Source organism: Ambystoma mexicanum, chromosome 14 (genome assembly GCF_040938575.1).
Source record: "Ambystoma mexicanum isolate Mex_15411 chromosome 14, UKY_AmexF1_1, whole genome shotgun sequence".
Lineage (NCBI taxonomy): Eukaryota > Metazoa > Chordata > Amphibia > Caudata > Ambystomatidae > Ambystoma > Ambystoma mexicanum.
The window spans coordinates 397199297-397222139 of record NC_090940.1 but is presented as its reverse complement, the minus strand read 5'-3'; the positions used below and the strand labels follow the sequence as shown (position 1 = coordinate 397222139).

General features: G+C 43.2%; 1 protein-coding gene across 6 annotated transcripts in view; it reads left to right on the top strand.

The window, feature by feature from the left end:
- PAK6 (p21 (RAC1) activated kinase 6) overlaps nt 1-22843 on the top strand; it is a 939585-nt gene that overhangs the window by 578207 nt on the left and 338535 nt on the right. For all 6 annotated transcript variants that reach the window (XM_069637521.1, XM_069637525.1, XM_069637520.1 and 3 more), the window contains one exon: nt 17009-17482. In XM_069637521.1, coding sequence (XP_069493622.1) covers nt 17009-17482 — 474 coding nt within the window. The remainder of the gene's footprint in view (nt 1-17008; nt 17483-22843) is intronic.

Genomic DNA, 22843 nt, shown 5'->3' with positions numbered 1-22843 from the left:
ACAGTGTTGGAAGAGCTGAATTAACCCAAACGCCAAAACGATTGGCGTTGCCAATGCTTGTTATTTTTAGTAAATGATGTGGGCAATTCGGTCTTTGAAAAGAAGGTCTGCTAGTCTGAATGCTCAATTCCAAAAAAAAACATGCACTTGTGGGCGTTTGCTGTGACAGTCTTCTGGTTTGATCACCTTCACCTCTGATGAAAACATAATTCTATTCTCTAGTCCAGGGTTGTCCAACTCCAGGCCAAGAGGGCCGTAAACCTGACAGGTTTTCAGGATATCCCTCATTAATATTCATGAGCAAGAATTTGCATACATTTAGAATCATTGTATGCAAATTTATCTCATGAGTATTAATGAGGGCTATACTGAAAATCCAACATGGATGCAGCCCACGAGGCCTGGAGTTGGACAACCCAGCTCTAGTCAGTCTAGCTGCCTGTTAACCAGAGTTGGCTTATAATTTTGCAGTTCATGACATGATGGCTACTAAGACCCCACAGTTATATTGCCACACCATTTGGATGTCCTATGTCATCTTGGTGTGCAGTGCTTCAACGCAGGGCTGATTTGTATTTGCCGTCTGGCATGGATATCTCCCCAACAGCTATATTGTACATTGCCCAGAAAGCTGCTGCTTCACCCACCTTAAGGAAGGCCACTACCTTCCCTGTAAGGGCACACAAACTGTCCCTGCAAGGTCTCCTGGGAACCATTGCTGCAGAGGCAGTGCTAACATAACAAAGCCACTCTCATGCCAGGGTGCTGATCACTGGAACTCTATTGAAATCATCAGAAATGGGGAGGAGGTGGAGTTAGAGTAGGCAGAGGAGAGCTGTAAGCTTTGACAGGTGTTCCACTATCTTGGCTACTTTACTTTTACTTTATTTCGTTTATAACCTGCACCGTTGACTTGTAGGCATGAGGGCGCACATAAAACAAACAATGAACAGTATACAGAACAATACATATACATAAGAACAATTAGGTATACTCCCTGAGGCAGGGCAATAATGAGGCAAGACTATCACAATAATTAATCATCGATCATACAGGAACTATTAAAGTTCAGATAAGAGTCCTCAGATTACAACTCAAACCCCCCCTGGGAAGGTATCTACACATATTTAGATACAGAGGTAGGTTGCTAGTACTGCTAGAACTCTCTGCACTTCCTGCCGATCACCACTTGCATTTGAAACACTTGTGTATAGGCGCGTTACAAATGCCATATCATATCATATCACTTCCTGCAGACGCGTCCCGCTGGGTATGATATCAGAAGTCCAAGGACACGTTCATTACAGCAGCCCAGATTGAACCCCTGGCTTTCTTTGGAACTGTTACGCTCACCTGGTATCCACAGGGACACCACCCAGCCGGATTACTCACTGGTATTCTTCTCAGCTTTGCCCTGATGTGGTCTGCAGGGAAGGTTCTGCCTGAAAATACAGGAGGACTGTGTTCAAGACTGACCGACTGGGGTAAGTATCCGCCCTCCACCCCCGTATGATTTCAGTCCCTCTGGCGCCCTCTCCTCACCTTGTGGTAGAATTAGGCGTGCTCTCCGTCCTGCCTTCTTTGCAGGGGCTCGTTGTCTTTCATGGGCGAGTGCGGTCCAGTTACTTCACTGACGCCGGCCCGTTTGATATTGTTCAGGTAGGTTTTATTGCTGTCGTTTAGTTTTGTTGCTATCCTGCATGCCTTTCTTTGTTTAAAATGTCTTTTTTCTCACTTAGGTATGTGGAGCATCAGCACGGCAAACTGGCTTGGTTGAGCCCCGCTGGTAAATGATGGCGCATTAAGAGCGCTATGATGCGGTAAGTAAGCGCTATGCGCAGGGCTGCAAAGTCTTGCCTTTGCTAACCTGTGTTTTCCATCCTTGTAGGTCGTGGTGTTCTTCAGCATGAGTGGAATGTCCGGAGTGGTGCCAGCTGAGAGGCAACCAGCCAGGTAAGCCTTTTGAGCAGTTTGTAATTTGTAAATGTCTCTACTGCTTTCTTTAATGTTGCCTCTATCTTCCTCTTTCAGGTCGTTCTGTCCGGGAGGCGTGCAGATTCGAGGAAGCTGTTCTCAGTAGGTGCGAGTGTTTAATGATGAAGACTGCAGGTAAGATGATGCTGCTACTAATGATGTTCCTTTTATCTCCTTGCAGGTTCTGCTTCTCCGAGGTTCGAGGGAATAGCTGGACACGGTGAGCGTCACATTGCAAGCTGCAAAGTAACGCGAAGCATGTTGTCTTGCTCGGGTGTGGTTTAAATAGCCCCAACAAAATAGTCCAGGTAAAGTAGTCCCTAGGCTACCACACCCAAAACACTAGACCGCATAGCTTGGTTCTTAGGAACCAAGCTATGTGGATGCCTCCATGTTGGCTGACAATACAATAAAGTAGTACCCAAGCACATTGTTTTTCATGGTGAATGAGCCTGGCGCCATAGGTGCCATGACTGGCCCCATGAAGGCTTTTGAAGAGGATGCCAGGCTCTAGAGGCCCGAGTCCTGACTCCACCTGGCCAATGGGTTTGCCAGAGGGGGTTTTGGGCGAGGGTCGTGACAGCACTCCCCCCCTAAGGCCCCTCCCATGGTGTTCCTTCTGTCTGGCCCAGGTTTGGTTGGGAAGTTCCGATGGAATTTCCTGATTAGACGTGGTGCGTGGATATTCTCACTGGGCTCCCAGGATCTATCTTGTGGTCCAAATCCTTTCCAATCGACGAGATGATATAGCTTGGTCCTAGAGTATTTAGAGTCCAAGATATCTTTGACTTCGAATTCTGGTTCTCCGTCAACAAGTATGGGCTTAGGTGGTGTCCCAATCCGTGTGCCGGGTTGCATTGGTTTCAGGAGGGACACATGGAATACCGGGTGGATGTGTAGATTAGGTGGTAAATCCATTTTCACGGCTGCTGGGTTGATAATTGCCTTAATGGTATAGGGTCCTAAGAATCTGGCATGAAAGGTCCGGGTTCCCTTGATGGGTACGAATTTAGCTGCTTAACCAAACTTGGTCTCCTACTTGATAATCAGGGGCCTTTTTCCGGTGTTGGTCGGCAAATCTCTTTTGTTTTTCTTTGGCATGAATAAGGTTTTCCTTTGCCGTTTTGAAAGCCTAAGTAATGGTTGTGTGTAGAGTCTTTACCGCTGGCATTTCCAAGCTGGCTGGAAGGTCTAGTTCAGAGGTACGTGGATGTCTGCCATAAAGGGTATAAAAGGGCGTTTGTCCCGTGCTTGAATGCAAAGAATTGTTATATGCATATTCGGCTATCCTTCTTAGGTCTTTCCAATTCCTTTGTTCGTGGTGCAGCATGCACCGCAAATATTGCTCGAGTGTCTGATTGGTTCCCTCGGTTTGGCCGTTCGTTTGGGGATGGTGACTGGTAGATAGCCGAACATCGATCTGCGCCATTGCACAACATTTTTTCCAGAAGTTTGAAACAAACTGGCTGCCTCGATCAGAGACCAGAACCGAAGTGAAGCCATGTAGCTTAACCAAGCCCTCCAGGAACACTTTTGCTAAAGTGGCTGCGTCTGGGAGGCCTTTGAGAGGAATAAAATGGGCCATCTTCGAGAATAAGTCCACAACTACAAAGATGGTGTTGAACCCTTGGTTTGGAGGTAGATCAGTGATGAAGTCAAGGGAAAGAGTGTGCCATGGAACTGGAGGATTGTCCAATGGTTGTAGAAGATCAGATGGTTTTTGTTTTTGTGATTTATTTTGTGCGCAGACACCACAGGATTGAATATACTGAATTATGTCCTTACGCCAGGTAGGCCACCAAAAGTTCTCTTTCACCTTAGCTAGGGTTTTGGAGATCCCAGGATGCCCTTCGATCAGTGAATCGTGATAGTTTGAAATAATATGCTGTTTTAATTCCTTCTTGGGTACATATAGGCGATCCCTAAAAAAGGGTAGATGGTCCTTGATGGTATATTGTTCTCCTTGAGTTTGCCAAGCGAGGTAGGTATCAGGATTCATTGTCCGTTGATTTCTTTTCGTAGTTTTGTTTGTGTTAAGGCTGTCGTGATACCCAAGAGTTGGTCTTCAGGTATAATAGGTACTGGGTCTGGAGTTGTATACACTATTTCATCTATGCCCATGCGAGATAAGGCATCCGCCTTTCCGTTTCTGACTCCTGGTCGAAATGTGATTACATAATCATATTCGGCAAAGAAAAGGGCCCACCGTAATTGGCGCAAGGACTGGGCCTTGGCTGTTTTGAGATATTGCAGGTTTCGGTGGTCTGTGATGACTGTAATGGTGTGTCTGGCCACCAGAAGGTAGTGCCTCCAGGCTTTGAAGGTGGATTTGATAACCAGGAGTTCCTTGTCCGTGATGGCATAATTAATCTCTGGATGTGAGAACTTTTTCGACCAGAAGGCCACAGGATGTAGCTGGCCGGTTTCCAGGACTCTCTGTGAAAGGACAGCCCCCATTGCGAGACTGGATGCATCAGTTTCAACAACACAAGGGAGGAGGGAGGTCTGGACGAGGATGTCGCAGGATTGGAGTGGAGGTAAACCTTTGTTTCCTGAAAGGTTTCTTCTGCTTCTTCGGTCCAAGCAAACTTTTTATTGTTTTTTTGTAATAGTACTGTGATTGGGTGCACAACCTGAGAGAAGTCTGGGATGAACCGGCAGTAGAAGTTCGCAAAGCCCAGCATGCTTTGTACCCCTTTCAGAGACATCGGTGAAGGCCATTTCAGAATGGCATCTACCTTGTGCACGCCCATTCTGATGCCTCCTGGAGTAAGGATAAAACCAAGAAATTCTACTTCAGTGACGTGAAAAAATCATTTTTCAAGCTTTGCAAACAAGCGATGTTGACAGAGCTTGGTGAGGACTGAACGAAAGTGCCTGACATGATCTTGTTCCGAGGCTGAGTATACGAAGATGTCGTCTGTGTACACCAAGGCGCACACATCAATTAACTCCCTTTAGACATAATTCATGAAATATTGAAATGCCGCAGAAGCGTTGCATAACCCGAAGGGCATGACTTGATATTCAAACAAGTCGTACTTAGTACGTAAGGCGGTTTTCCATTCATCTCCTTTTCTGACTCGGACGAGGTGGTACTGTCCTCGAAGGTCCAATTTGGTATAAATCTGGGCATCTTTAACTTGGTCTTGCATCTCAGGGGTAAGTGGCAAGGGGTAGCAGTTCTTCAGTGATCTGGTTCAATCCGTGGTAGACAATACAGGTTCTCAAGTCTCCTTCCTTTTTCGGTATGAAGAATAAAGGAATGGCTGCGGGGGGACTTCGAAGGACGGATAAATCCGTTTGCAAGGTACTGGTCTAAATAGGATTTCAAATGAAGGTTTTCTGGTTCTGTGAGAGCGTAGATCCTGCCGCAAGGGATTTGTGCACCTGGAACAAGGTCGATCTGACAGTCACAGGGCCTGTGCGGCGGCAATGTATTGGCTTGGTCCTTTAGGAAAACATCCTGGAAATCATGGTGTTCACTTGGCAAGGTATTAGTTGCTCCCAGGGTTGATACTGTCGCTCCGTGAGTCATGGGGATACAGACGTCGGGTTTCTCCTCTTGGTAATAGCAGGCAGGGGAGCTGTCATCGGGGAAGGTTAATTTTCATGCCCGCCAGTCTATCAAAGGGTTGTGAGCAACCCACCATGGCATCCCTAGTATTAGCCTGAACTGAGGTGCCTTGATGAGATCGAATGAAATAGACTCCCGATGTCTGTCCTGGCACAGCTAGGTTACCCTGGCTGTGCACTGGGTTACTGGTCCGGAAGCGATTTCTGTCCCATCCACGGTGGTTACCTTGTCCATAGTTGGCTTAGAACACAAAGGAAGTCTTATCTCTGCTGCCAGTTCTTGATCAATATAATTTCCAACTGCTCTGCTATCGATGTACGCATCAACGACATGCATTCTTGATGACTGTTGGTGGTTAACTAAGATCACTGGTATTGCAAAGTGCGAGGTCAGCAACTCTTTCTGCTCACTCGACAAACTGACCTCTACGTTTGTCGAGCTCCGTAGTTTTCCAATTCCTTAGCTTCATCCTTCTCTGTGGCCCCGACTGTTCTTCTTGGGGGTTTTACTGGACAGTCCTTCAGGAAATGTCCTGGTTTCCCACAATACAAACAAAGCTGTTGTCTTCTTTTGTCCCGCTCTTGTTTTGTTAATGGAGGCCGTATCCCTCCAATCTGCATGGGTTCTACAGCATTTTCAGGTACACAGGGTGTGTTTTCCCTTGGTCGAACATACACGGTCCGAGGGTCCGTCATAGACCGGTCTGCCTTTCGGTCCTGCAACCGGTGGTCTAGCTGCACGACCAGATTTATGAATTCTGCACATTCTCTGGGTGGATCAACCACCTGGGCTAAGACGTCCTTTAATTCGCCTCGTAAGCCTCGATGGAATAACATGGTTCTTTTGTTTTCTGGCCACCTAGCTTCAGCAACCAGTCTGTTGAAGGTAGCAATGTACGTTGGGAAGTCCTGATTCCCCTGTCGGAGGGACAAGAGTTCATTGCCTACTGCTTGTCCCGGGTATGGCAAGCAAAAAGCTTTTCCATTTCTCTCTGGAACCCCCCAAAGTCATGTATTAGAGGATCGTCATGGGTTACCAACAGCACCAACCAATCTGCTGCACTACCACTCAGGTATGATAAAACAAAAGCTACCCGAGCTTGGTCGTTTGGAAATGCTCCAGGGCTACAAAGAAAATGAAGGCGGCACTGATTGATGAATGCCGCATACTTCCGTAGGTTGCCTGAGAACCTTTCTGGTGGTGCCAGGGGCACTGTTCCAGGTAACGTGATCTGTACTGGAGTGGGTGGTATGGCAGGGTTTTGCATCGTTGGATTTCTTCCAGGTAGAGGCATCTGTCCTGCCTGTGATTGCAAGTATTGCCTGGTAATCTCTTCAGTGCGTTCTTTGGTCACTATTTGGTGTCTCCAGAGGGCATTAGTCTCTTGTCAGGCAGAATGAACCTCAGCATGAAGCTCTCCTAGTAATTGGGCCAATTAGTCCATTTCTGATGTCTCCATGGTGCCCAGGTGGATTTGTTATGGTAGGCTTTGCGTTCTGTTACGCTCACCTGGTATCCACAGGGACGCCACCCAGCCGGGTTACTCGCTGGTATGCTTCTCAGCTTTGCCCTGATGTGGTCTGCGGGGAAGGTTCTGTCTGAAAATACAGGAGGACTGTGTTCAAGACTGACCGACAGGGGTAAGTATCCTCCCTCCACCCCCGTATGATTTCAGTCCCTGTGGCACCCGCTCTTCACCTTGTGGTAGAATTAGGCGTGCTCTCCGTCCTGCCTTCTTTGCAGGGGCCCGTTGTCTTTCATGGGCGAGTGCGGTCCAGTTACTTCACTGACTCGGCACGTTTGATATTGTTCAGGTAGATCTTATTGCTGTTCTTTAGTTTTGTTGCATTCCTGCATGCCTTTCTTTGTTTAAAATGCCTCTTGTTTTCTCCCTTAGGTATGCAGAGCGTCAGCGCGGAGAACTGGCTTGGTTGAGCCCCACTGGTAAATGATGGCGCATTAAGAGCGCTATGACGCGATAATTAAGCACTATGCGCACCGCTGCGAAGTCTTGCCTTTGCTAACCTGTGTTTTCCTTCCTTGTAGGTTGTGGTGTTCTTCAGCGCGAGTGGAATGTCCGGAGTGGTGCCAGCCGAGAGGCAACCAGCCAGGTAAGCCTTTTGAGCAGTTCGTAATTTGTAAATGCCTCTACTGCTTTCTTTAATGTTGACTCTATCTTCCTCTTTCAGGTCGTTCTGTCCGGGAGGCGTGCAGATTCGAGGAAGCTATTCTCAATAGCTGCGAGTGTTTAAAGATGAAGACTGCAGGTAAGATGCTGCTGCTAATGATGTTGCTTTTGTCTCCTTGCAGGTTCTGCTTCTCCGAGGTTCGAGGGAATAGCTGGACACGGTGAGCGTCACGTTGCAAGCTGCAAAGTAACGCGAAGCATGTTGTCTTGCTCGGGCGTGGTTTAAATAGCCCCAACAAAATAGTCCAGGTAGAGTAGTCCCTAGACTACCACACCCAAAACACTAGACCGCATAGCTTGGATCTTAGGAACCAAGCTATGTGGATGCCTCCATGTTGGCTGACAATACAATAAAGTAGTTCCCAAGCACATTGTTTTTCATGGTGTATGAGCCTGGCGCCATAGGTGCCAGGATTGGCCCCATGAAGGCTTTTGAAAAGGATGCCAGGCTCTAGAGGCCCGAGTCCTGACTCCACCTGGCCAATGGGTTTGCCAGAGGGGGTTTTGGGCGAGGGTCGCGACAGTCTACAGTAACAATTTGCCGTTATAAGGACAGGCAACGCTGTCCTTGGTTGATTTATCTTTGGACTTCAAGACCATAAGGATTCACTAAAGCTCTGTACGGGTTACAGTCCATTCCAAATTTCTCTGCCATAGAGGTGTAGACGGAGAGGAGAGGAAGGCTCTACATCCTAACCATCCCATGGGAACATTGGAGGGGGTGACACTGCGGTCACACCAAGGTCTCTGTTACCTGTACACAGGAATCAGGCTCCTGCTCACTAGAGGTGAAGGACCCTCTATTGGTGACCGTTCCACACTTCCATTTCAGGAAAATTGTCGAAGGACTCGCCTTGTCCTGAGCACTCTGGATTGGGCCTCCAGAAGCAGCTTGGCACCCTTTTCACCACCTTCAACATCTTCGAGCTGTCTTGACCTTTCTCAAATCACTTCAAACCCCCTGCAGGACCCAGAGGGCTGCTTTTGGCACTTGTGCATGACAACAGAGAAGATGTCATCAAACTGAAGGAAATCACTAAGGTTTTGTTTCTGGAGCTCCTCTTATTGCTGAACTGGACTATCTCGTCAGCTACCTCACTGATCGTAAACCGAATCTTTAGGTTGTTCTGTGCCCATCGGTCGTTAGGACCAACATGATATCACTGTCTTCTCAGAATTGTGGATCTGGTGACAGCTGCACAGGATCTATATATTCACCCTGCTGCCTGCGGTTGGGATGTTGAAGGAGAACTTGGTTGATAGGCGCCTACCAAGCTAGCAGAGGGCTAAATAGTGTGTATATTTTCTGTGTAAGGTTTGAGTGCCAGGAATGTTGTTGGGTGCTATAAAGGACCAGGTGACATCTGAAGCCCCGAAATAAAGCAACGGTGAACTTGAATGTCCATCTGGAGAAGGCTTCACTGTGTACTCTGAGGAACTAGGGCTCGCCAGACAGGAGGTGAGGTCCCTCTTGTATCTATCATGTATCCTTATTCCTTCAAGATACTTGAGGAGGTTATGCAGTGTTAACAACGAAAACAAAATAACACACATTTTAAACGACACCTGTATAACGACAAAAAAGTTGAATTTATTTTTAAAAAAGCATATATGGGGGTGGGGTAAGGGATATAAAGGGGGGGCGTAGTTGGGGGTAATGTAAAAGGGCTGCAGAAAAGTGGGGTTTGGGGAGCCCAAAATAAAACATTTAAAAAATCTACTTTTTCTGTTGTTACTGTGTCGTTTAAAATGTAAGCTGTTATTTTGGGTGGCGTTATAAACACATGGAACCCTTGAGGAGTTGTGATATCCTTATCCAGCATGCAATTGTCTGGGCAGTGTAGCTTGTGAACACGCACTGAAGGAAGCAACATCTGGAATGTCTTTTAGAATGCACTTGTCACTCCTACTAAGTTTGTTTGTGCAGCTTTTCTATGCACATGGGGCTTGTTGCATCAGGTTTTAGCCCCTATTTCTTCCTTCCCCTAACAGAGTGAGTCTTCACCCAGACGCCTCCCCCTGCATATGGTGCCTGTCACTTGGTCTCCATGGCTGGCCTGGTTCTGGACTTTCGTGTTCTCCCGATCTCTCATGCCATCTTCCTATCTGCTGTCGGTCATTGGTCATCACTTCATGCTCGTTCTGTGACTTTAGTCAATGAGTGGTTCAGGCCTCACCAATGCGTTCTGCCCTTCCATTTCTCATTGTGCGTGTCTTCTTGTTGCCTGGGGTTCTTGTCTGACCTTTGCTGACCCCATTCTTTCAGGTCAGCATTCCTTTGGATCCCACATCCTTTACAGACGCTCCTCCTTCCCCAGTCTTCTAACTAGAAAAATACCTCTCCTTTCTCATAACACAGGTTTTCCGTTGTGGCTGCAGGAAAGGTTACTTTACCTTGAAAAGAGAAAAATAGACACTCAATGGGATTTTCCCTTTTTCTGGGAATGAGTCCTTTCATACCTTGTAACCCTAAGTGACTTTTATTCCATATTAAAGAAAGATATGATAAAGGAAATGAAACTAAATAAGGAAGCCGAGACCAAGCAACATGACGCTGGAATGTCTAGGCTGAATTTACAGCGAAGACGCCTAAGAAAGTATTCATAGCGTCTGATCATGTTACTTTCCATATTCTCACAACAGTGCCTTGTCTAGGGCAATGGCAAGCTTTTTTAACAGTCTTTCTCCATTCTGTAATATGTCAGTGACGGAAGGAGACGGCCTGCAACAAAATCCCTGTACCATTGGCGTAAGTTCTGCGACTGGTGCAGAGATCACAATGTTGATCCTTTTCAGTGCTCCATCCCTATGGTTTTGTCTTTCTTACTTTCTTTGGCCAACAGGGGCCTTCAAGTGGGTACCAATAAAGGTTAACTGGCGGCTTGCTCTATCTTTAAGCGCCCGTCTGAAGAATGTTCTTACTTTAAAATTCCTTTGATTTCTCAGTTTCTTAAAGGACTGACTAATGTATTCCCGCCGTCCCCTTTCCAGGTGCTGGTTTGGGATTTGAATTTGGTTTTGAAATTTCTCATGGGTGCTCCGTTTGAACCTTTGCACTCTTGTCGGTTAAGATGGCTGTCCTTCAAGACTGTGGTCTTGGTTGCGGTTACTTCCGCTCGCAGAGTGAGTGAATTGCAGGCACTTTCATCTAAGCCACCCTTTACTGTGTTTCACAAGGTCAGGGTTGTAATGCGAATACGTCCTTCTTTTCTACCTAAGGTAGTATCTGAATATCATTTGAGTCAAAAGGTGGTTCTTCCATCTTTCTACCCTCCTCCTCATCCTGGTAAGGAAGAGGAGCGACTCCATTGGTTGGATCCTAGGAGAGCTCAGAGCTTTTACATTTCTAGGATAAAGGGGGTCAGAGTGGACGATCAACTCTTTGTAGGATATGCTGGACACCGATTGGGCCAGGCTGTTACCAAACGGACCATGTCCAGGTGGATTATCCTTACCATTATGTAGTGTTACTGATTGGCGGGTAAGGACCCTCCTGAAGGGTTGAGAGCTCATTCCACTAGAGGCGTGGCTACTTCCACTGCCCTCCAGCAGGGTGTTCCTATTAGGAATATTTGTGATGCCGCTACATGGGCTTCCATCCACACCTTTGTTAAACATTATTCCCTGGATACAATCCATGGTCAGAATATGGCCTTTGGGAAGGCGGTTCTTTGTTCCGCAATCCAATTGGGTACTCTAAATTCTTTTCCCTCCTCCATTTACTGGTACTGCTTTGGGAGTCTGTCAAAGATGTGGAATACGTTGGAGGACACAATCCATTTGAAGAACAAGTTACTTACCAACTGCTAACTTTCTTTCGACTGGATGTTCCTCCAATGTATTCCACATCGCGTTCCAGCCTGCCCCTCAGGAGAATTTCCTATGCGATTGCAGCTTTCGTTTCCGCAAGGTTAAGTGCAGGCATGAGACTGGTGCCACACGTTCTGGGGGAAACAACTTAAACTGAGGCTACGGGTGCCGTGCGTCATATTTATAACATCCTGTGATGTCGCCCTCAACGGAGGCCTTCGAGGGCCATTGACCCAACGTCATTGACGCAGGACGCCGTCTGCTGAAAAAGTTTCCGAAGTGCACAGCTGTGGACATTACATGTCAAAGATGTGGAATACATTGGAGGAACATCCAGTCGAAAGAACGTTACCAGTTGGTAAGTAACTTGTTCTTCTACTACTCTTGGGGAGCCATTGTTTGGAAAAGACAGTTTTCCCACCACCCCAAGAAAGCATTAAAACATAATTTCTTAAGTTGCCAAGAGATACCTTGCCATCCTTAAAACCCTATTGTTTGGTAAATTAGACTTTCCATCATCTTAAGGCAGTGTAATGTGAAAAGAGACATTTATATCACTCTTAAAGAACTATTGTTTGAACTGAACACTTTCAATATTCTACCTAGAATAGCTCAGGGGAAGGGAATCGTTCCCCGGATAAATGGATTTTTTGTTCGATTTACATATTTGGCTGTTGCACACTTTTTACTGTTTACTGTATTTAAAGCAGAGATCTGAGGGTCAGATATGTTTTGGACACAAGGACAGTTTGCCTACTTTTGATGACGAGACACAGAAAAATCTTTAGGTTTTGTTTCATAGGTAGGCAAACCCTCTTTAGGCTAGGGACAGAAAGGCCTTTATCGAAACCCTTTTATTTTAATAAAATGTCTAATGTTGAAAACATTACAACTTTGAGTCTGCCTCTTATTTCTGACCCCTCACAGTAGTTAGATAGTTCCCTTTAAAATAGGTAGTGACAAGCCATCACCTAGTTGCGTTGACTCAATCTTTAGCAGTAAAGTTACCTTAGTTTTCATTTGTGCCCTCTATCTAAGTAGCGCTGCCTATGTCGGGCTGAGTCTCCCAACTCCCCTTCTGTCTCTGTATCCATCATATCTTGTTACAATAGTTCTTGGTCGGAAAACTCTTCTAAACGGGCCCCCATGTTCTGTGGTACAGGTGGGGTTCTTGCCCACCCTTTCTCTTTCCTTTTTACCACTCATCTTATATGGCCTAAATGTGTTTTAGGTTGTCATGGACCATCTGTATGTACACTGCCTACCAACTGGCTTACTCTAATGGCTTCCTGAGTTCTCCTGCTTTAACTGCCACGGCCTTCCAAGGTCTTCTATACTCTGACCCTGCCCATATCCGTCCTCTCACCATACAACCCTGCCCATATTCCTCCTCTGATCATACATATTATGTCTCATTGGGAGTTGAGGTATAGTGGCTGCGCATCTATACCTTTTTGTTACTTTGTATATGCTCTGTGCCTTGTCACCCTCCAATCCCTATGTTCTTGTCCAATGAGGATTTGTTGTACATTTTATTCGGTTTTGACTACTGGTGTCCAGGACTCCGACAACCTCTCAGGAGTGGTTTGTGATGTATAAAATCTCAAAATAATATATGGAGGCATGTGTTATATGAAACAATGTTCAAATCAGTAGATACATCTTCTACTTCATTTTTCCTGAACGTATTACCTTGTGTTGATGAATTGGTAGCTTATCGCACCTCTAGCAAGTTCTTTCTTTGTCTGATATTCCTGTCCTTAAGTAGGACTAAAGAGCTGGCAAAAGTGAGAAGGCACCAAACTTCCAGGAATTTCCCATGCACACTGTCAAGAGCCGCCAATGTGTATAAACCTGGAATTCTCCATATCTACCTACGAACACAGTCAAGTTATCACAACACTTTAGGATACATCTGCCTCCTGATTTATGTGGAAATATAGTCCATCTAACAACACTGACCGGCGCCAAACAATCGTAAAACATTCTCCCCCCTCTGCATCCATCCCTCCCTCCCTCCCTTATGTTTGTAGCATCTAATTCCCAAGCTCTCATCCTCCCACAGCTCATGTCCTTTCCCTCAGCAGATCAAAGTTTGGGTACCTCTAGTGGGGGCACAGTATGCCACTCCATGGACAAGCTCAGGTGCTCAAACTACTGCAGTGATGATTTGGCTCATTATAAATGTTTATTAACATAACTTTACATAGCATGCATTTGGTTTTTGGGTTGATGTGTGACATACTCCTAGCTACAAAGTAACGCAGCATGTGTTTAGCTTTTTAGATATTGTGCTTTCATTGTTGAACATGATAATAAAAACAGAGTCAAAATACGGTGCACCCACTAATGCCAATTCAAACCTCTATTTGGAATGTTTGTCTATATTCCCCATTCTTTCATGTCCTCCTGATTTCTTATTTTCTCACAAAATTACTGAGGTGTATGGCCCTTCACACTGTGCTTTTATTTCCTGCTGTGAGGGGTCAGCAATGCTAGGCGGAAAACTGCTGGATGATTGTTCACAATATGCCATTTGTATTATGGAACAAATAAAATAAAAATGAACTAGATACACTACCAAAGCTTCAGTAAATTGGGGCTTCAAAACAGTTATGACTAGATTCACTTTCAAGCATTTCAACAGCTTCAAGTAGACAAGGCACTCTTCCTTCGAATATTTCTCTTCAAAAGGGCAGCCTCTTTGCCTTGGTCTGTCTGCCACAACGATGACCTAGGTTTGCCTTTATGACTCGCTTCTCTCTTCCTTCCACAGTCTTAGACAACATAGGTTTTGTCTACTTCAAATTACCTTTACAAACATCCAGTTTCCCTTCTCCTACTTTGAACTGGTATTAGGCTCATAATGCGAGTTAGATTGCTTTTTGGCTCTGAGAAAAGGTTATTTTCACTTTTAGTATGGGGAGACTCTTGGCTTAGGAAATGCTAGTTCTTCTCTTCAGTTAAAGATACATTGTTTAACTGCTTCACTTCATTTATAGGAGTTCAGCCTTCCTTTGTGAATCACAATTAGGCACCCGCAACCACTTCTTAATATAGTTTTCAAAGGTTAAAGACTTGTATAGAGATTGTATGCTCGCATGAAAGTAAAGGATACAGTTCAGTCTTTGTTTGGGAATCATAATTATGCACAAAAGAACACTTCTTGATATAGTTTTTAGAGGTTAAAGACTTCAACAATGGTTTAATCAATTTTTGGTATTCACCAATGGCCTTTGCAATGTTCACTCTTCTTAATAAGAGACATGCAGCCACTTCTTTATACGGTTTTCAATCTTTAGGTTTTAACAATGGGTATTTTTCACCGTTTGATCTTCATGCAAGTATATGGAATTCACCAACACGCGCAACTGCTACTTTTCCATTGTTGGCTTGGTAAAGCTTCGACAAACAACTTCAGCTCTATATGCGAGTGAATAGGGAGCTGAATTATGTTGCCGACAGGGCTCGTGCAAAGAATTAGAATGCCAGGTTTGACTCACTGGATTCTGTAATCCTTGTTCTGTGGGTCACATGACTTCCACAACTTCTACCCCATCTTCACTGCTTCTGGCTTCACAGGGACCCACATCCTTCCTCTCCTGAATGTGTCTCCAATCAGACCATACGTTTAATGAGCCCCCCCACTCCTGAGACCCACGGCTTGACAACAGCTCCTTGCCTCGGTCACTGACATGTTCTCTGCACTGCAACCACAGCAATCGGGCTTACATGGGGAAAGACCTCTCGCCTGCATGGCTTCCTATGTACAGCCTATGTACTTCAGAGTTTGGGGGAATTGGACCCTCTCAGAACAAGCAGGTGAAATCTGCTGCATCCATGTTCTGGCGTCCCTCAGTTCTCCCAATTCTACTTGGTTTGCCAGCTTTGTGCCTTCTTCCTTCTGCGTCTTGCGTTACAACCTGCACTCCATTCCCAGTTCCATATCCTTCTAATAGCCTGCACCTGAGTGGGCTTTTTATGCCTCCCAGGTTCCTTCAAGTGTGTGCATGCCTCTTCAGCCCTCTTCCTCGTCCCAGTACTTGTGGGATTATGGGACTCGTATTCCTCAACAACAAAATTTGTAATTTTAAATAAATTCTGATTTTTAATGGTAGATTTAGTGCTCTTAATGTTATTTAGGGATACACCTTTAGGATTTGTAATTACAGAGGAAGACTGTGTATTCAAGGCAATACTTCCCATTATACCTATGGGAGCAAATAAGATGTTTATCCTTAGATCTCTTCTCTCTTTTGTCTCCTTGAGCTTTGGTGGACTAAACTGTGGTCCTTTTCATGATTCCGTGATAGTAATCCATATGTACATAGGTGAATAATATTTTTAATTTTTTTCTTTTTTCCATTTTTGATGTGTTCATTGATGTCTAAAAAGGAATTGGAGGACTATCGTTATTTTATTTATCTTCTTCTTTTTGTTAAGGTTTTTGTAACCATATACAAATAATTAAAAAACAAAAAACTTTAAAGGGTCTTTCTGTGGGTAAGACTGGTTCAGGATTTATTGTACTTGTGCCCAGAGCCACAGATTTTATATGTGCTTCAGAGACATTATAATGATAATCAGCCATTATCTGTTTTGGCAATTTGGAAAGATGTTCCCTTTCAAAGGACACATACTGTGTCCCACCCCACGGGATCTCCTCAACACCCTGGTCCTTGTCTCCTTCCAGGTGTTAGTCCCGCAGTACACCACCCCCAAGGTCAGGATCAGGACGCCTCTGCCTTTCCCTGGTCACCTGGGAGGAGACTTTAGACAAAGTTTCAGTGAGGGATACATCGGATTATTCACACTGCACACTAGATGGTCAGCTCTCTTTAATAAGTCGGTTGGAATAATGTCCTACTTGCGTTTTTTGCCATGCGGAACTTCATGGTATCTAAATAAACACATCAATTTTTAGGCGAGCGTCCAAATGAGACCCATGGCCACTCCTATATTCCCAACCCTATGCTGACAACTCTAAACTGCTGCTCAGACTGGGGAAGGATTGCCAGAGTCACAAGGACTTCTAAAACAGTCTAAAGTACATCCAAGACTGGTTGAAGGCAGCAGACTATGCTTGAGTCAATACAAAATGAAGATACTACTCTTTGGAAAGGGAGGCATGACTCACTTACTATCATCTCGCAAAGCACTTTAAGCTCTACCCTTGGTTGGATTTGAAGTCAAAGTCCTATGTATCTCTAACATGGTTGCCTGATGTTCAAACCCTGACTACAAAAGAACTGCATGCAAGCCTACAATCCCAGAAGAGTCCCCTGTTTGTCCTTCAATTGCAATCTTTCTCAATTTCAAGCTGAGGAGTAATGGTATAGGAGGGTAGCAGGAGGGAGAAAACGAAGTAAATCTGAGTATTGATTTAACAAGATATCTGTTTGATTTGAGGCGCGGATTAAATTACTGTGATTGTAATCATGTTATCTTGTCTTTTTCAGTCAAAGGACTCCTTCCAATCTCAGCAAACCATGTCACCTCCCCGAGGACCTTTGGTAAAGGCTCTCTCTCTCCCTCCTAATCATGCAGGACTGGATTACTTCAAAGTGATTTCAAGAGATCCAGAGGATCAAGACGCACCCCTCCAGCAGACTAGGCCCTCCCCTGCTGGGTCCCCGAGGAATCGGCCAATTCAAGCAAGCTCTACTAACTTGAGCCTATCACAGGATTCATTTGCCAAAAACCAATTTGCCAGTCAAGATTCCCTTGTTGTGACTCATGAGCAGTTCAAGACTGCACTGAGAATGGTAGTTGATCAGGGAGACCCTCGGATGCTTCTTGAGAACTATGTGAAAATTGGAGAGGGATCTACTGGCGTTGTGTGCATTGCTGTGGAGAAACAATCTGGCCGTCAAGTGGCAGTCAAGATGATGGACCTCAGAAAGCAGCAAAGAAGAGAGCTTCTCTTCAATGAGGTAAGAACAGAGGAAATAATGTGTACATTTTAACTTTCCTTAATTGCATTGAGATATTAAGTGATGGAGGGAAAAGCATACAATGAAAAAAAACAAATGGTGGTTGTTTGTAATTTACTTTATTTGTGTTTTTATAAAGAAGCATGAGTGATCGCAAAACAATATTGTTTGGGCATGAATTGCACACAAGAACTCAAAGAAGGAAATGTTTCCAGACAAAAAGACGACCCTTTGCTTTTTGATGGAACTGCTTCCTTGCTTGTAGGTGGGGCCAGTATGTTAGAAGTGAACAAACAGTGAAGGTGATTTTCTGTAGCTATTTAGTTTTTGCATTGTCTCGAAAAAGACTATAAACTTTGATCTGCCTGTTATGCTTCAAAAACTTGAAACCTTAGATAATATAGCAAACTTTCACATTTAGCACTGCTGTTCAGTTTTGTATTTGAACTGATAATAGGAGAAAAACAAAGAAATTGCAAGCTTGTGTGTCTGGGTTTTACATGTTTTTTATACACTATATTTTGATAGTCTTTTTTTATCGTCTGTTTGATCAACATTAATTCATTAATTTTATTTTTGTAACGGGGGCCCCCACATGCCTCCCTACCTTAACACATGACCCCTTACACTTCCCCAAACACCCTACTCCACTACCCCCTTACATACATATGCATACATGTATCAGAAAGAATCCCCGTACCGAGGTGCAGGGAGAATGGATGGCACTCCAGGAAGAAGTTTGGATTTAAGCAGTCCTTTCCAAACACAGAGTCAGGAAGTCAGGATGTTTCAGGCACGAAATAACTTTAATAATTACGATGTACAGGAAAGAGAAAAAACCACGAAAACAACGACGCGTTTCACGGCACCAAGCCGCTTGTTCACGTTGGGGGTAAGGAACACAGAAAGAGGACTATACGCTTAACAGTTTCTCTACGATTTCAGGGTAGAGAGTAGTAATGTGTGTCACATAATCTCCTAGTCAAAAGCGGCGGCCATATTTGAAAATGCATGTGCTCTGCCGATCATTGCATTTAAATCTGGAGTGGAACAAGTATGCACATTGCTCTGATTATAATTGATTTTTTAGGCAAACTAATGTGGCATCTAAGACTTAACTATAGTGTCTAGATTACTGTATAATACAAAATTTGCATGCTAATACATTTGCTAACGTCCCGCAATTGTATTATGCTTTATAATAAATACCCATTTTCAAATTATGTCCGTTTTCAATTAACCGCTTTCTGACCTTTAATTTCTCCGGTTAAGATTTTTTGTGTGTATATGGATATGCTAAAGTGTTAAAATGAAATGCTTAGTGCATCTATTAAAGTGCTAGTGCAATCGTAATAAATAACTGTGCAAATACGCAATGTTTAGCAGCTATTAATAAAGTGCCAGTGCCTTTTAACAGCCCACTAGGCCAACATATTATTGGTAAAGTGCGATGTGTTTTAGCAGCTTCAAAAGTCAGCCTCCCAGTACAAAGATAAATAAAGTGATTAGTGCTTTGCATTACTATCGTAATTAATGCTCGCTAATTGAAAAATAGCATTTTAACTTTAAAAAACACAATATTAAGACCATACGTAACGAGACGGAATTATTGACTGTTAGCTATTCTGTGTTTACCCATTAAAGAACAAGGAAGAGAGTTTAAAGAGCTGTTAAAATTGAAAAGATAACAAAAAAGAAATAGAAAGAGAGAAAAAAATATTGTTGGTCTAAAATTCATTAGAGCTTTTGTATAGTATAGAAAAGTTTCTTAAATTGATAGACCTTCTATCCTTAATGCTAGTAAAAAAACATCTCTCAATACATGTATGTTTATTTGCTTGAATCGACCAAATATGGTCGAACAAAAAGACTACCTATGGATAGACTGCCAGACAATGGATCCAGTGTGTTTTTGTGCTCGTTCCAACTGTGCTCCTTCTTACTGATTTGACATAACTATGCTTATCAAAGGAGAGCAAAACTAAACTAAGCAAGGCATACATTGACAATTGTACTACAATACTCCAGATGTCGCAGTCTCTAGCCAAATGGAAAAAGAAATTGTGGGGAAATTGGAGTGATCATTCTAAATAAATATGACATTTTAGCACTATTAAATAATTTCCTTTTTAAGTTGTTTTAATAGCTGCTTTTGCAACAACAAAAAACAGGCTCCCACCCCTTTCCAAGGTATATGATTTTTTGCAGGTGCAAACGTATCCCTGTCTGTTTCCACAAGATACTAGCATCTGCAGTGAGATCGCATGGCTAGCAGTCATTGAGGCCCAAGACTGATTTTATGGAGCTCAAATATATCCAGTAATTCCCCAAATGCTGTGGTTATCATGACTTCCCAGGTATATGAAGATGACATTTGCTTTTAGTCTGCCTTGGCATCAAATATGGACATAGACACTAGGCAAAGGCTGTACTGGGCAGTAGTCTGGGCAAAATCATTCAGTACATTTGGGAAGTGATATTTGTAGTTGGAAAAGAACATTGATCCAAGTGAATATAATGCCATATCGAGGCATAACATAAGATGTTGCATAACAATTTGTTATGCAATTCTGTAGGTTTGCTAATTAAATTGGCACTTGTGTAGCAAAGCTAGCTATTTATTTAAGTTACTCTGTTCAATGAAAGCACAGCTCGCCCTACATTCTTCTCTTGCCCTTAGGATTCCCATCACCTTCTTTTCTCTGTTCACTGCAAGTTCAAAGGGGCCAATGGGGACAGGGTGTAGCAGTAATAATGTACTCCACTCTTAAGTGCCAAAGTACTGTGGGGAATGCTAGGCAGGATTTGTGTGTTCTTTTTCAAATAGCTGCAAACCAGAAGTAATCGGAATGATTGGTTTGGTAAAGACCAGGAAATGCTAACTTTTTTTTTTAAAGATAGTCCTGCAGTTCCATTCCTAAAAATGTAAGTAGTTATATAATGCATAATTACAGTATTGCTACTGTAAAACACTGCATTGTCTCCTTGCTTTACACTAAAGTGTTAGTGTATCTAAATCTCATAGTGTCAACTATATTTTATTTTGTAGGGGAAAATGCATTTTATTGACGAGTGAACACTTTTGAAAGTGTACATAATCACATGGCCAAATGCTTTTGATGGCAAACCTAGTTCTGTGACCTGTTGGTTGCATCCATCTATGCAACTGGTGCTCAATCCATGAGCTGATCCTGTACTCATTGACGTTCGATCTCATCACCCTTCTGCTTTATACCAGCAACCCGGAAAGTGAGATGGCTGCAAAGTGCAATATTCCACCTCATTTGCCCAGGTCTAGGCCTACTATGCCATCCACTCTGCATATTCTCTTACTTTATTTCCTCTAACATAATGAATGCACAAAGCTAACTAGATGCTTACACAAAGTAGTGATCAATAGTTACTTCCACTCTGTACATCTACAGATCTACTGCAATACCACACACACTGTAGTTATCCTCCAGAGCTTGCTTTGCTCTATGATTACATTATATATTAGCACCTGTGGGAGATAGCTGACTGAACTGTTTTAGAGCTTTTTTATCATATCTATTTGTGTCCATTCATGCAGCTAACCTTTTAAATTATACAGACACTCATCCGTGGCTTGCAAAATCTTTTCGCCCACTCGCATAGTCGAGTAGATTTTATGAAGGGTGAGTATCATTTGCAGGGGATGTTTGAAACCTTTATTTGACATTTACTCTGTTTGCAGTAAATGTCAAATAAAGATTTCACTATGCATGGGTGGCAGCAGTGTGCAAAATATAAAGGGGCTTTTTGGTGACATGCACCATTTTACAGAAAGTACATTTACATTTTTTGCCATCCATTGCCATGGGTCAAGTGCATTTCTCTTAGGTCGAGTAGGTAATCTAAGTTACTCGACTTGCAGGTCTAGTGGAATTTTAAATAATTTGCAAGGCCTGACTCATCTCACTAATGTGTTACCTCAGCATTGCACAAAACTGCTGGTTTGTTGCTCATTGTATGTCTTGGGTACAAATAACTTCTGGTGACATAAAAAATATGAGTACAACATTGCTTATCTAATGGGTTTGTTTGCTAATCAAGAAAATTGTAATTAGCAAACTCTGCTAATCAATTTTTGAAAATCAATTTTTGCCTTGCATATAAAGTAAGAATCCTCCTACACATCTGACCCTTGTGGAAATTAATGTGCACAATTCTGTCTGTATGGAGTGCCAATGATTAGCTTTCCTTTAAAAACAATTCAATAAGAGTAATTGTAAATTAAAGTTAGCTTTGTAATATGACGCCTGCATTTTTACTTTTTGAAATATTAGAACCTGGATTAGCATGTTGTGTACTTCTGCGACAGTGCCCACTATCCCTGGTGCTATGCACCTAGACCCGACTGACAAGAATTGGGATATGAGTTTTCACAGTTCCCCATGCTCACAGTGCTTTTATACTAAATAGCTAACTTTGTTTGATATGTATTCTGTTTATCTTTCCTTTCCTCTTTTTATCTGGGTACAGAGGCAAATTATCTTGGCCACCTTCTCTTGAGCTAATTGGGTTATAGCAATTGTTGATGCATGGCGAAATGTAGCCAGCCTCTCAATTCTTGTAATGTCTCAAGTTCTATTTTTATGTTGTTCAGATGTTTGATAAGAGGAACTTTGATACGAGAAACTGTGTAAGAGCTTAAAATGTATATTGCCCTCTTTGATATATGCTATGCTGATTAGTGCCACTATGTGTGTTTATACCGACTATTCATAGGTGTTTTGAGTCTTTATAGATAAGTGTGTTTCTTATAGGAAAAACACATACTTAAAACATACTTAGATTTTGTTTGCTGTGTCAATTACCAAATATTACACATTTAGGTCTTTTGTGTGTCCCTTTTATATTTCAATTGAAATCTTTGAACAGAGTATGTATTGTAAAAGTGAGAGACAACTAAGCATCTTATTACATTACTACAGAGCTTCATTCAGTCCTCTGTTTACCCCCCTAGGAGGCTTCTGATATTGTTGAATTTTCCTGACAAATATGATTTCCACATCTGCCTCCTACTCATGGGACCATTTTCTATTCCAGCTTCTAGCTTCTTTTTTGTCTGATATCATGAACAAGAATATATTATTATGGTGCTGGGACAGTACATAGATTAGAGTCCACAGTTTAAGTAGGTCAATCAATTTACACAGCTTTGACCTGCACTTCTTTTTTTTATGGAGACCCTTTTGGGTGTATAGTTGGCAAATCTTTCAATTTGAGTCTGTATTGTTGGCAAGAAAGTCTATTTATTAAAACATTGGCTTAGATATTGAGGATCGGGCATATTTTCTTTACAATGTCTTAGATTTGGTTGTTAGTCCACTTCGGATG